The 14,397-nt window shown below is 45.2% G+C and overlaps 1 protein-coding gene across 2 annotated transcripts in view; it reads left to right on the forward strand.

The window, feature by feature from the left end:
- Window positions 1-13,454, forward strand: part of SNX27 (sorting nexin 27) — a 69,188-nt gene extending 55,734 nt beyond the window's left edge. Inside the window, exons 9-12 of one of the 2 annotated variants that reach the window (XM_027607598.1) lie at window positions 3,998-4,147; window positions 4,460-4,588; window positions 4,987-5,046; window positions 10,816-13,454. In XM_027607598.1, coding sequence (XP_027463399.1) covers window positions 3,998-4,147; window positions 4,460-4,588; window positions 4,987-5,046; window positions 10,816-10,989 — 513 coding nt within the window. In that variant the 3' untranslated portion in view covers window positions 10,990-13,454. Of the gene's footprint in view, window positions 1-3,997; window positions 4,148-4,459; window positions 4,589-4,986; window positions 5,047-5,940; window positions 9,771-10,815 lie in introns of those variants that run through there. The other variant, XM_027607601.1, reaches the window with a different exon arrangement.
- The last annotated feature ends 943 nt before the right edge of the window (window positions 13,455-14,397 follow it).

Below are 14,397 nucleotides of genomic sequence, written 5' to 3' on the forward strand. Positions count from 1 at the left end.
TGTCAGCTGTCAGAGATTGTTTTTTTTTTTTTCTCCTTTTTTCTTAGTTTCTTATAACCATTAACTCACTTCTCTGTTGTTCTGAGGCCACTTGAAAGTTTGTTTTCAGAGGAGAAAAAAAGCAATCTGTGTTAGGTGCCATCTCACCAACCACAACTGAATTTTATAAAGCAGAAATCCTGCATAGAACTCCACATTAAAAATACTTATTATTACTTCTACCACTGACAGCAGCAGGAGGTAAAAGATTACATAGGAACTATACAGATCACTGAAAGAATCAGAGAGCCACTGAATAGGATGAAATAAATCAGTGCTGCTGAAGATTATAAATACTGTGGTACAGATGGGTAGAAGCAGCACTGACCAGACAATACTTGCAACTATCCTCCAGCCCAAAACGCGCCACAAGATGTCCCGCGACCCGCCGTCGCAAGGCCGACTCGCAGCCGTGGCCATGGTGATGGCGGCCCCGACTCTGAGGAGTGCAGGAGACAGTGCACCCGCCCGCCACCTGCAATTAGATTTTAAATAAAATCCCACCAAAGGTTGAAACGCATGAATTTTATTCAAGTGTAATTTCATGTATTCAAGTATTAGTGTTCAAAGACTTTAGTCTACCTAGTGGTCAGGTTCAGTTCATTGAAATTTCCAACTCAGATGGGCCCTTCTGATCCCATGCGTCTTGATAGCAACTTAATATGGTTGATAGGCCCAAGATTAGGCCAAATCACTACTATTAGTTGCCAAATCACTGTGAGACTTTCAACAAACTTCAGTTTTAGTTTCTTTTCTATAAAATGGGAATATTTGGATTGCCAGCTATCACGTAGACTCTTGACAAAATACTCCAAAATTCTTAAACATCTGTAAGTTCCCTTGTTTTCCAAATACAGAAGACAGCTCTTTATACTTTGTGCAAATCTAGGAGTATAGAGATTTGCCTAAAGCTGAGAAATAACTACCTGACCTGAGAATCTGAAAATCTTATTTCCCATATGAGATTTTACCTCTGTCGTCATACCAAGGCCACAGGTGCCCTTAGTTTCCACTCAGGCTACTTTTAGAACTTAATGCCATTAGAAAGTCCCCTAAAGGTCCTTTGCTTTCAAGGACTACATTCTTGAATATGGAGGGATAAATCAGCATTTTGATTCAAAGGTGAGAGAGGGGCACATAGAGTGTGCCTGGTACTGTTCTAGGCACAATATGTACATTCTCATTTCCTCCTTATAACAACTGTGCAGGTGTGTGGAGAAGTAGAGTCTGAGAGATGAAGATTCTGACTTAATATCACTTAGCTTGTCAGAAGTGGAACTAGAATTTGAACCTATTTCTGTCTGACTTCAGAGCATGTTTTTTTCCCTGTAGCAGGGACAGAAACTGGCCGCAGCAGCCTTTACTCCCAGATGGCAGAGGGGAAGCCCCCAGGCAGAGAAACTTATACAAGGTCACAGAGAGAGGTCAGGGTATGCATAGCTCCATGCCTCGTCTGATGGCTTTTCCTAATCCCTCCCTTTGTCTACATGTTTCTCTTTTTAAGAAATAAAATAAAGCTCCCTATTAGGAATATGGCAGAAATATTTTTAAAACAATAGTGGTGCCTCTCAAAGAGGAGAAATCTCAGCAAATGTGTTATATGTAAGGCTCTTTTGGTAAAGAATGCGAGCAGAACCAGTCCCAAGGCTGTGTGACACCTTCCAGCATTTGCAAAGGTCCTAAACACCTTTGAGCAGAATTTGCTGCTTGCTGAGTATGCAGACTTTCCCATGACTGTGTTAGGAGGGTGCCGTGGATTGAGCGCTTGCAGGCCTGCTTGCAGGGCACTCTTCTTTTTCCCTTTAATATTTTATTGTAGAATATTTCAAACATGTAAAGAAGTTGGAAGAATAGTACATTTAAGCCCCCATGTACTCATTACCCAGTTTCAGCAACCTTCCACTTTTCTGCTGTTCATGTTTCATCTGTCTCATGCACATGCTTTTTTCCCCCGGAGTTTTGTTTTTTTTTAAAGACTTTATTTATTTACTTGACAGAGAGCAGGAGAGCACAAGCAGGGGGAGTGGCAGGCAGAGGGAGAGGGAGAAGCAGGTTCCCCGCTGATCATGACCTGAGCTGAAGGCAGTAGCTTAACCAACTGAGCCACCCAGGTGCCCCTCCCCTGGAATTTTTAAGAAAAATATTCATATACATCATTTCACAGGGCATTCCTGAGAGAGAAAATAGTTTAGCCCTCTGGCTAAGGATAATGGGGCCTTTAAAATTATTTTTTTAAGCTAAATACTTGAATGGTCACAAGTAACTGTGTGATGTAGGTGCTATTACTATTTTCCTTTTCACAGGAGAGGAAACTAAGGCTCCTGGGATTTAGTAATTTGCTAGAGTGCAAGTACCTTGCCCAAAGTGACATAGTTAGGAAATGACGGAGCCAGGATTCAAGCCGAGGGTAGTCTGGGCCCAGGCTCTTGACCACTCTTTGTACACGCTTCCTGTCCCAACCTTTGTTTCTGCTTATAACCCCAGAAGAGTTTTATTCCATGGCACTGCCTGTCCTATCTACCAAAGTTTAGTGGCCAGAGATATCTTTTTGCCCCATAGTGCTAATGGCAGGGCCAAGCAGTATCTACTTTTATCCCTAGTACAGCAAGGATGATGAGATAAGGGGATGGAGTAGGGTGATAAAAGGAAGGAGAAAGAAAAGAAAAATGACACAAATCAGGTATTGTGGTACTTCCTGTCACTGTGTTCTTGCTGTCATTTTATAATTTTCCCCTTCGAAGTTGCCATTATACCTAAACAGAAGTAAATACAAAGTAGGGAAGGGAGCATGTGGTGTGATTTTTTTTTTTCCTGTGGACCTTTAAGTCTTCCCAGGGCAGTAGCAATGGTCTTGGTGCCATTCATTGGTACCAGAGCTACAGGTTGCCCAGGGTCCTTTTTGTGCTTAGGTCCCTTTGTCTCTTCTCTCTTAGGCAGAAGGCGACTCTGCAGTGTGTTCCAGTCTCCCTGCCCATCTAGTGTAGATCAGCTAGTGTGCCGTGCCTTTGTCTTCCTTCCAGCACTCCCTGCATGTCCCCAGTGTGCTCTGTTCTCTGTGTGGGGACTCAAGGCTCTTTGCTTATTTCCTAGTCAGTCCCTGAGAGGAAACTGGGTCAGAGTACATGCATCTTTTTTTTTTTTTAAATCATCTTTTCCCTATTTCTGTTCTGTTTTCCTTCCCACTCATCTTTTACTCTTAACTTAAAATAGGGAGTTGAGTGAAAGAGAGGCCAGTCTTCATTGTAGAGGGGAAAGGACAAAGAGCTGAGTTGGAGTCCTTTCTGAATCAGTCCTGTAGCACTGTACCTCTGAGGGTTGTATATGCCACTCAGTTTGGTCCACATGCTTTTTAAGGAGGCATAGGTACTGGAGACCGGGGGATGGTGGCACTGATCTGTGGACTAGCGGCAATAGAGAAAGGACCAGTGGCCAAGAAATTAAACCTCGCTTCTAATCTTGACTGCTCCACCTGTGACCTTAAGCAAGTCTCCTGTGGGAGACTCTGGGCCTATCTTGAGCAGTCTCTTTCAGCTTAAACATGTTATGAGTATGAGATGTGGGATAGCTTACTCCTCCTCACAGAGATCCTTATAACTTTTGATTTGGGAGGAGACATGAGCTCCCTTTCCTTAATCATGCAGATCGCTTTGATTCCCATCCCAGAGGCAAGTGAAAGGAGAGGCAGACTTAATGGCATTGTGAGTCCCCCTCTACACAGAGCATCTCTTCTGGCTCCGTTGTGTACTTATGGGGTAGAGAAAGGAGGTGGGGTTGGAAGTATGAAAGTAGAAGCTGGAAGTGGAGCAAAGGATCTGCTCGGAGTCCTGGCTCTTCTTAGGGCTGGGTGTGAGACCAGAGCATGGTCTTCAGGTTGCTGGGTGAGAGGGTTCTCTTCATGGTGGTTTAATACTACAGTAACACTGTTTTTGCCTTCCTTTTTTTTTTTTTTTTTTTTTAGTACCTCAACATGCTAAGGACTTGCGAGGGCTACAATGAAATAATCTTCCCCCACTGTGCCTGTGACTCCAGGAGGAAGGGACACGTCATCACAGCCATTAGCATCATGCACTTTAAACTGCATGCCTGCACTGAAGAAGGACAGTTGGAGGTGACAGTTCGCCATGGGGCTGGGGCTGGAAGTACTAGGGACACAGTTGCTCAGTCACTTGCTGGGGTTTAGTTCCTGTTGGGAGGGGAGATGAAATCAAAGCTATTTTGATGGGGTAGGTAAATTGGCACTGGATCCACACTAATCCTTACCTTCCTGGCTCCTCACGCTGACTCTTACTCTTCTGTCAAAGTCTTTTCTTTAAAATGACGCAGACATCTCACTCATTTCACTTCTGCTGTCTGCTTCAGAACCATCCTAGCTAAGCTCCCCAGCATTCTCGGACTTACGCTCTTGTTCTCGGATGTTTAGAACCAGGTAATAGCGTTTGAATGGGACGAGATGCAGCGATGGGATACAGATGAAGAAGGAATGGCCTTCTGCTTTGAATATGCCCGAGGAGAGAAGAAGCCTCGATGGGTTAAAATCTTCACACCATACGTGAGTGGTAGACAGGGAAACTGTCTTGGGGAAAGTAGATTGGGTTTGAGGTTCTCAAGCTGAATGCATAAATGGGGAGAGCTATAGAGGTAGCAGTTGTTTTTTGAACCCTAGAGCCCCAGGTATCTTCCTGTCTTTCCTGGAGGACTGACTAGGATTGGCAGTTTCACATCCCGTTTGACTCACAACTACCACTAGAAGGAGCCAGAGAATAGTAGATGAACCAGGCCTGGGTTTTGGTTTGTTTGTTTTGTTTTGTTTTGTGGTGCTTGTCAGGGTTTTTCTCTAGGTTGAGCAAGTTTGGGAGGTGGGGTAACAGAGGGCAGGAGTTCAAAGGCATGGCCCTGTGGTGCCTGATCTTGAGAAGTCAGTGTTGCTATTTTGTTTTTGTTTTTCAGTTTAATTATATGCATGAATGCTTCGAAAGGGTGTTCTGTGAGCTCAAGTGGAGAAAAGAGGTAATTCTAAATCTTGAATTGACTTTTTTTATCTGTTTGTTTGTTTGAAGTGATAGGCCTGTGGCCAAATACCTGGGACCTTCACCTCCATCTCAGTCTTTATAGGAATATTAGTTAGAGACTGTTTATTCTTCTAGAGAGGTTATTCTTCCAGCCTTTGGAGGCTGAATAGACTGTGCAAAAGAAGCCCTGCTTTTGTCGGTGGGTAGCCATTGGCTGTAGGCTATTCCATCTCCCATGACTTCATGGCCCCTCCTCTGCTGTGGTTTTGTTTTTGTTTTTTAATAAAATCACTGCCTATGTTGTTCCTGACCCAAAAGGGTAGCTGTCCTCAGTTTTAGCTGTTCTGACTAGACAAGTCATGACAGAACCTGTCTGGGCGAACCAAGAATACATATGTGTGGGAAAGGTTCTGCCCCTGTTTTACTGCTGTCCATATTTGCCAGTGCTGGAGCAGAATTTGGAAGATTCTGAATAAGTTGCTACTGATTCTCAAAGACAATGTTTCTGAAGTTCAGAAGGAAAGTCGGGATTATAAAAATTTATAATCTTGGTACAGTAGAAAGAACATTAGGCTCTGAGAATCAGATCAGGATTTTCTCCCAGCTTTTTTCCTCTCTGCAACGTTGGGCAAATGAGCCTCCCTAGATCTCAGGTTTCTTGTCTTTTCTCATCTATAAAATGGGAACGCTGAACCAGATAACTAATATCTAAGCTCCTTTCTGGGTCTAAAAGGCTGTGCTTCTAGGTGGGAAGTTATAGCAGAGGTGGAGGCCAATCAGATGGAGTCATCTAGCCATATATTTTTCTGTTTCTGTCTGAGGGTGGCCACCAGGTGGGAGGAGATGCAGACACCTCAGGCTTCCCAATGACTGTTCTCTGTTTTCCTTTCAGAACATTTTCCAGATGGCACGGTCACAGCAGAGGGATGTGGCCACCTAGCCTTTCCTCACCCCTCCTCCTCCCCCTCGTCCTCCCACCCCTCTCGTCTCCTGTGTCAGACAGAGTAACCATTAACACAAAAGAAGAGAAAAAGGAAAAAAGTCATTATGTTCAAAAGCCCTAAACTAAATCCTATTAATAATCCCTCCGAATTTCATGTCTCTGGAATTGAGCTGGTAGAGAATGACAGATTGGTCAGCACCAGGAGTCAGCTGAGTTAAGACAGGAAAATAAGCCCAACAGTGCGCCAAAGGTATCTTTGTCCTTTCACCTGGGCCTCATACCAACAGACTCTCCTTGTACTATATTTTTAAAACTGGAACTATGAACTCCATCCATTTGCACTGTTCAGACATATATATGTATGTATGTAAAAATTATATATACACAAATTAGCTGCACGTATATACATATATATATTTCTTTTTAAATTTCATATTGATGGCAGTACCTTTTTTAGCTTGTGTTTTTACACACCTTTCACTAGAATTCATGACTTCTCTCTTGCTCTCTTTATTTTGAAACAAACTTTAAAAAGGAAAAAAAAATAATTTACCAGGAAAATACCTCTCCTCATGAAGGACTCGAAAAGTTTACAACCTGCTTGGGTTTTTTTCCCCCCTTTTTTGTATTGGGTGAAGATTCTGACTCATGGGTTGCCGTAGAGTCTGAGGAGCAAGGAGCATAGTTTCTTTATCTTCCACGAGGCTGCTGGGGAGGAGAAAGAGATGTGTTTCTCAAGGGTAGCAAGGATTGCAGATCTGCAGGGAGAGTCTAAAGACTTGGTGTGGTCTTTGATTCCAAGACAACTTTCCTGGTCCATCTCTCTCTCCCACTCATGGCTTTCTAGCCACATTCCATCCACATCTCCTCACTTCCCGAGGGCCCCTTGAATGCTCTCCCTCCACTGCCTAGAATGGAGGGGAGGGTCAGCTCAGGAGGTTGATGCCACAGGAACCTGAAACACTTCATGGTTGTAATTTCCCATTTCCCTGCCATTTCTGAAGCAGGCAGAGTACTAGGGACCAGAGTTAAAGCCAATACCTTTAGGCACAAAGATTGGACTTAGGGGAAAAGAAGGAAGAAATGCCCTAAGTACCTAAGCTTTTCCCTATCCGTTCCTGACCAATAACCACCCATAACCAATTACATTCTCCACGACTTCCTTAAAGAGCCTCGTTGGGGAGGGACCTGACAGTATAGTATCCGCAAGGCCTTAGGGAAACTTGGAATGAGTCAGTGGTCTGTGCCAACCAAACCAGTTCCCATCTCTAAGCCAGCTGAGGACCCAGGAAGGACCAGTAGCAATATGGTTGATTTGAGTTGGATCTCAACTTTTAATGAAAAGGAGACTAAAGAAAAACCTTTTTGTCCCCCAGAGAGCTCCTCATCTCACCTTGCAGTGTGAGCTTTTGAATCCTGAGAGCTGTATCCCAGGACTCCGGGGGCCGGGCTGACCAGGTGGGGCAACACTCTCAGCCCCAGGCTCTAGAGATACTGCATTGGGAGCTCGAGGTTGGGCTCCGGTGCAACTGAAACATGTCTGTGAGCCTTCTTTTCTTTTTCCCTTCTCTACCTTCTAAACAAAAACCTCCATTGGGTGGCATCTTTTGCTTTGTCTAACTGGGAGGCAGCCATACTTGGTTTAGTCACTCTACTGAGCAGTGGTGGGGTGGTTTGAAGTTTCTTTTTTGGTAACTTGTTTTTGCAGATCGTCGTGAGGCCATTTTTCTTTCTCTCTCACCCTGTTATCCTGGCAGCTGCTTGCCCCAGGACAGTGTGGGATCATACAGGACACCTGTCTTCCCTCCCCTTCTTCAAATCTAGGTGGAATCATAGAATACAGAACGTAGGGATGCTGAATGTTTAATGTTACAGAGAGTGATCCCTGGTTTGAAAGCTTTGATGCAGGATTATCTTCTTTTGGCTTAAATGAATTTAATAATGAGCCAAAGGACCCTAGAAAGAAGATATGCTGATACCCCGCTCCAAGATGCTAAAGAGGCTTTTGGTGCCAGCTTTGTTCAAACTGTAAACATAGCAGCAGTTTGCGTGTATTCCCTCAGAGTGGGAGAGGAATGAACAAATCTGGAGTCTGCACTATCCCAAATATTGACCTCCCATTGTGAGATGTGAGACGTGGGGGCTGCCCGTAGGATGGAGGCCCCTTGGAGTGGGTGGATGTTGCTCTGGTCCCTTTGTGACAGAGCATTCATTCACTTGGTGCTTTGGAGACTGGGCGAGGGCCCTGTGGGTATTGGCCTGTGGGCAGAGTCTATTTAGGAATAGCCCCTACTTGTGGCTGTACCACTAACGAAGCACCCATTTATAGCAAGGAGGGGGAAGGAGGGAGCCCCTGGAGGACGGCACCTTCCCCTCTTCCACCCACAGCAGGCCTCCTGGACCAGGACAGAGGTCACTGTGGCTCCATAGGATCAAGCTCTTTTTTGCATGAAGCAGTGTTAGTGTGACACTCCTTTCCCCCCTGGCTCTATACTTCCTCTCCCCAATCCCTGCTGTCTTTCTTAGTCCTGGGTTGTGCCCAGGGAGCCTTCTGCCCAGTCTTCTTTTGCAGTTTGTCTCTGGGAAATGGAGGGGCTCCCCCTCCCCTCTGCTTTGCCCCAGCAGAGCCAGCAGGATCTTCCTGATCTCCTGTTGTCCTTCCCTCTTTTACTCAGTTTCTATCCTCTTTGGTAAAAGCTCAGAGTTTTGTATAGATCAGGAGAAAATGCAGGCCCTGAGAAACCTGTCCCTGCAGAAAGGTTTCCTTGGGCCATGCTTTGGGCTCTCTGCTCTTTATATTTTTATTCTACTTTTCCATTTTCCTGCCCTCCCCTTGCCCTCGGCCTAAGCTCAGCCCAGGTGTGTGCTCAGGGCAGCTCCTCGGCCTGGCCTGTCTAGTTTCATCCTGTCATCACCCAGGCCGGTAGCTTTGGTTATCCCCTCTTGTAGCTCCAAAGCTAGTGCTTGGAGCAGCAGTACAGGGCATTGACAGGAGGGGACACCTCTCTCTCCTCTCAGAATTTGCCAGCTTACAGCCTGGCTCCTAAGAGGCAGGTTTCCTTGAGGAGACTGCATCCTGGTTGACCTGATGTCTCCTGACCTGGAGGGACTATTGTGCTCTCTGGCTGGATCAGTTCAGCATAGAGACCATTTGGCTGTTGGAGCCCAGCATATTGCTAGGTTCCCTCACCAGATCGATTGTGTCCCATTAGCTTCCTTTTGAAGGGAGGACAACACTGTTGATACTCAGAAAAGAAGAGAGGCAGTGGGTTTGCTTCTTCAACTCCTGTCTTCCAGTTCCACCTCCTGCCTGCCCTTCCCACTAGCCCTGGGCATGTCATGCCAGGCCTCACTCATACCAGGACAGCAGCTCACTCCTCAGCAATAATCTCAAGTGTGGGGAATGCTTAGGGTTCTGGGGAAGGGTAGGAGCAACGAGGGGAGTGCTGTGGGCTGAAGGCACTTGGCCAGTTGCCAAATTGGACACCAGTTTTATATCATGCCCGCCTTTTAAGCCAGTGAGCTGGGCTTCAGTTTTCCCCAGGCCATGCATACTTTTAATTTATTTGAGAAACTCTAATTGTATTTTCACTGCAGTATCTTGTATTTTTTATTTGTGATTTAAGAAATGTGAAGAGAAAATACACAGACACATAATGGCTAACAGTGTTTCTTTCATTCCTTGTTCTAGAGCTAACCACTCTAAAATTGTTCGGTAATGTCACTTAGTGTAATTAATTGTAACATATTCTTTTAAATAAATTGATTTATTGATGAAAGTAGTCTGTGCCTTCCTAGACTACACATCCTTTGGGTTGCATGGGAAGAAGTGAAGAGGGACCTTTGAGATTGGTGTTAGAAAGGTCAGTCTGAAAATGGGAAGGAACACCTAGCTGGTTCTCCCAGGTAGCGAGTGGGGCAGTCTTTTGAGGGCAGGAGATAGAGAAGCTGGGAGGCCCCTTGCCTAAAGTTCTGTTTCCAGTGGCTCCTTTGGAAATGCCTCCTGCTCCCTCAGATGTCAGAGTTGATTGCGCCAGTCGTTCCCCCCCCCCCGCCAAATCCATGGTAAAACTCACAGGACTCTTCTCCCTCAGCCTTACTCAGATAGAGCCTAGCAAAGCCCTTGGGACACATCTTAGCACTGTCCCCCTACCCCAGTAACATGATCTGCTATTTCATTTTACAAATACCTCAGGAGACTGATCTCCTGAATCTGAACCTAATATAACAACAATAATAGTGCATAATAGTAGGCACTCAGGGTGGTTGTATTCCTTCCTCTGCCCACACCCCTGAGAATAAAGGTGGTTCTGGATGTACTTTGTTTTTACACAGGGGTCTCAGGTACTGTGGCCTAATGACTTACTCCAAAGAGTACCTGCTGCTCTCTGTCAAAGCTCAGCATTTGCGTTAGGTCAGATATTTTGTTATTTTTGTAAACCTTTCTTACTTTTATAACCCCCGACCATATGTTTTTGCTCCTTGATTGAAGGCTATAAAAGCAAGAACTAGTTTGACATTTCTTTTGGCAGTTTGGGGAGAGACATTTGTTCTGGATCTCATTCACTCAGCCATCAGCATTAAATAATTGGGATCTGGGCGCCTGGGTGGCTCAGATGGTTGAGCGTCTGCCTTCGGCTCAGGTCATGATCCCAGGGTCCTGGGATCGAGTCCCGCATCGGGCTCCCTGCTCCTTGGGAGCCTGCTTCTCCCTCTGCCTCTCTCTCTCTCTCTCTCTGTCTCTCATGAATAAATAAATAAATAAAAATAATTGGGATCTGATAAATATGATAATGGGGAAATAATTCTTTTTTCTTTAACAAGGAAAGAATCTGTAGAGAAGGAGAAAGTGGAATCCCAGAGTCGAATTACAGAAGTTTAAGTCGACAAACATTGATTGGCTATCTGCCACGCGCAGGGCATCCTGTTCCATACAACAGCAGATACAAAGGCAAAGGAAGAGCCATTGTTCCCGCTTTCAGCCCAGCAGAGAACTGAGAGATTTACGAATGACATGATACATGGCAATGGAAGGTTGAAGTGCCATAAGGACTAGGAAGAAGAGGGGGGGAGAAAGACCTCTGGATGAAGCAGCTAAGGAAATCTTCATGAAGAAAGTGGCGTTTAAGATGAACCATTTAAGATGAACAGGAATTCAACAAGAAGGTTTTTCACAAAGTTTATTGAGCTGTTATGTGCCTGACACTTATAATTGGGAATGAAGAGCCATGGGGGGAGGGGAAGGCTCAAACTTGTCCAGATGAACAATGAATAGTCCTATTTGATTAGAACTTAGATGGAAGATGAGGTTTGAAGAGCCTTGAATGCCAGGGTAAGGTGTTCTACATTAAAAAAAAAGGTTTTTTTTAATCAGCTGCAGTTTAGAAACTGGTGCTGTAGAATACACACAGAAGGCTCAGTTAGGACACTGTTATAGTTGGTTGGTAAGTGGAGGCAGTGATAATTAAAAGGGATACGGATGTGAGAAAAAAATTGTGGAAGTAAAATCTTTTGTGATTTAATAACATTGAATGCATGTGTCAGGAGTCAAAGACTCCCGAGGTTTCATCTCTAGGTGGCTAGAAAATGGAAATATTTAAGAGTTGAAACAGGGAGAAAATGTGTTGGCTTTGGACCTATTATGATTTAGGCATGGGTGAGAAATTAGATATATAGACATCCAGCAATTACTTCTTAATTATTTGTGGAGCACCTTCTGATGTTCTGGGCACTGTTGAGGGTGATGGGGATACAGCAGTAAACAAGGTGAAGAACGGACTCGGCATCTGTCCGTGAATGGATTTGTAGAAGGCTTCTATGGAGAACAGGTTGTAGGAGGGCGGGAAGGGGACCACAGACACACATGAGGGCACCAGAGGGCTCTGGTGGTATGAGGGTGACTTTGGACTTTGTGGCCATGGAAATGGAAAGACAGATGTGTGCAGGTCAACAATATATTTGAGAGGACAAGTAGGGCTTTGCAGTTGGATTGAATAGGAGGCGTGAGATGGTGAATAGTGGTGCTAGATACTTGTGAGGAAGACTGAGGGAGGAAGGCGCTCCCAGACTGAGTTCAGGACAAAAGTTCAATTAGAAACACACAACTGGGAGTCATTCTCATCGAGTGGATGAGAGGATGCAGTATATTGGAGGGAGACCCCATTTGTGGGGGGCAAGAGGAAGCTGCCTGATTACTCAGGGAAGTAGACCCAGAGAAGGCCCAGAGAATGGGAATCTTCGAAGGACCAGATGCTTGGCTCAGAGCGACTCAAGTTGTCAGACTTGGAGAAGAGAGTGAGTCTTGGCTGCAAGTGGAAATGCCTGCAGTCACAAATACTAGAAGCCAAGACCGCGAAGGCTTTGACATTTTAGCAGGAGAGTGAAAAGACAAAGGAAACCCTGCAAGTTGGACGGGCTGTGCAGGGTCTCTGCTAAGGAGATGGAAACACTTTGCCTGATGTTTGTGCATTTCTAAGCTCTCAAAATACGGCCAGGGCATGGGGATGCATTGGAGGAAGAATTATCCAGGGCTTTTCCCGGCCACACTCTCATCCCTGGAGCCCCCCTAATGGAGGATATTTTCCTAAATGTCTGTTTTTATTTCTATAAATGGAAGGCTTCTCCCAATCCCTGCTATTAATCTGTCAGCTCCAGTCTTCTGCCTTAAGAAGTTCTTTTCCTTTTCCCTTCTCTTTATGCTGCCATTAACATTGGAACAGTAACTTGATCATTTTAGAAGAAGCAGCTGAGTTTCATCCTGCTTGGTCTGAATTAGGGGATCCTACTGTCCTGATTTCTTATTTCTTCTGCTCTCCCATTTTATTACTGCTCAGATCCCCCCTGCTCAGAAGAGGTGGTAATGAACTTTGGGAGCTAACAGAACTACCCTCCTTTATACCCTACCTACTATATTTGAAGCTAATATGATGCCTGAGAAATCTGTTTATGCAAGATACAAGTTCAGAGCTTCCTTTTCTGGCTCCGAGGGTCCTACGTTTTGCCATCAAAGTCCCTAGAGATGATGAGCACTGGGTGATGTATGGAATTACTGAATCACTATATTGTACACCAGAAACTAATATAACACTGCTAACTATACTGGGATTAAAATAATTTTTAAAAAGGACCTGGAGAATCCCTGTCCCCGAAATGTTTTGTTTCCCCCCAAAAGACCCCTCTGTGTCTCCCTCTTCATCATTCAACTTTACTTGTATCTACTGCTTCTCTGGAGAAAATCTGGCTCCTTTGGAGCTCCTTCTCCTTGCAGGGAAGGGCAAGCCGTGAGCAGTGACAATAAGGATTCTTCAGTTTGGTGAGGGGCTGCCTGAGATCAGGGAGGATACCAGGAGGAGGAGACTTCCGAGTCCTTTTGCCTTCCAACTCCCGCATCCCAGGAGAACCCACCAGTCAGTATGTCACTCTGGGAGACGCTCTTCGGTCTCAAATACACCTTCCATCTTTCTGTCCTGACCCAGAAACTGTGGTGAGGCCACAGCGAGACAGTACAAGGGAAAATTCCTGGTGTTGATACCAACTCCTGCTGTTCTTACACTTTTGCCTGTCTGTGACCACACACACACACACACACACACACACACACACACACACACACAGTATACCACACACACACACAATATACCACACACACAGTATACCACACACACACACAATATACCACACACACACAGTATAACACACACACAATATACCACACACACACAGTATAACACAGACACACACACACAATATACCACACACACACACAATACCACACACACACAGTATAACACACACACACACAATATACCACACACACACACAATATACCACACACACACACACACACACACACACCCTATATATTCGAGATTTCAGATGCTCCTGCCTGGATTCTCTTCCTTCTGAGTAAGGCCCCATCCCTGATCTCTGCCAATCTAAGAGACTTTTTTTCCCTGAAACAATATCCACAGGTATGTTTCTATTGTACTTCACATGTTGCTTCTCTTTGTACTCCTCTCAGTTTGGGGTGGTTTAAGAGAAGGCCAAAGTACGGGGCTGAGGTGGGAGTGGGTGGTGAGGAGTTGCACATCCTTGTGCGCTGGTGGAACAGCTCTGGCCTAAGGCTGGCTGGGCTGGAAGGTGAGCAAGTTTAAAGTGGGGGGCATAATGAGGGTGGGGTAGCAGGTTGCTGCTAAAAGCAAGTGGCCCAGGTACTGTGAAGTCACACACTACCCGTGTGAGCCCCCTGAACCCAGCCCTAAAGTAGTTCACTGAGAAGAATCTAAGAACCGAATCGAAGGGACCTCAGGGCTTATGCAGTCCACCTTCTGCGTGATGGGACTCGCTGTGACAGCCTGCTTGGTACTTGGGATCATTACCTCGGGTCAAAGACCAGGTAGTTGAGCC

The sequence above is a fragment of the Zalophus californianus genome, chromosome 4 (assembly GCF_009762305.2).
Source record: "Zalophus californianus isolate mZalCal1 chromosome 4, mZalCal1.pri.v2, whole genome shotgun sequence".
Classification (NCBI taxonomy): domain Eukaryota; kingdom Metazoa; phylum Chordata; class Mammalia; order Carnivora; family Otariidae; genus Zalophus; species Zalophus californianus.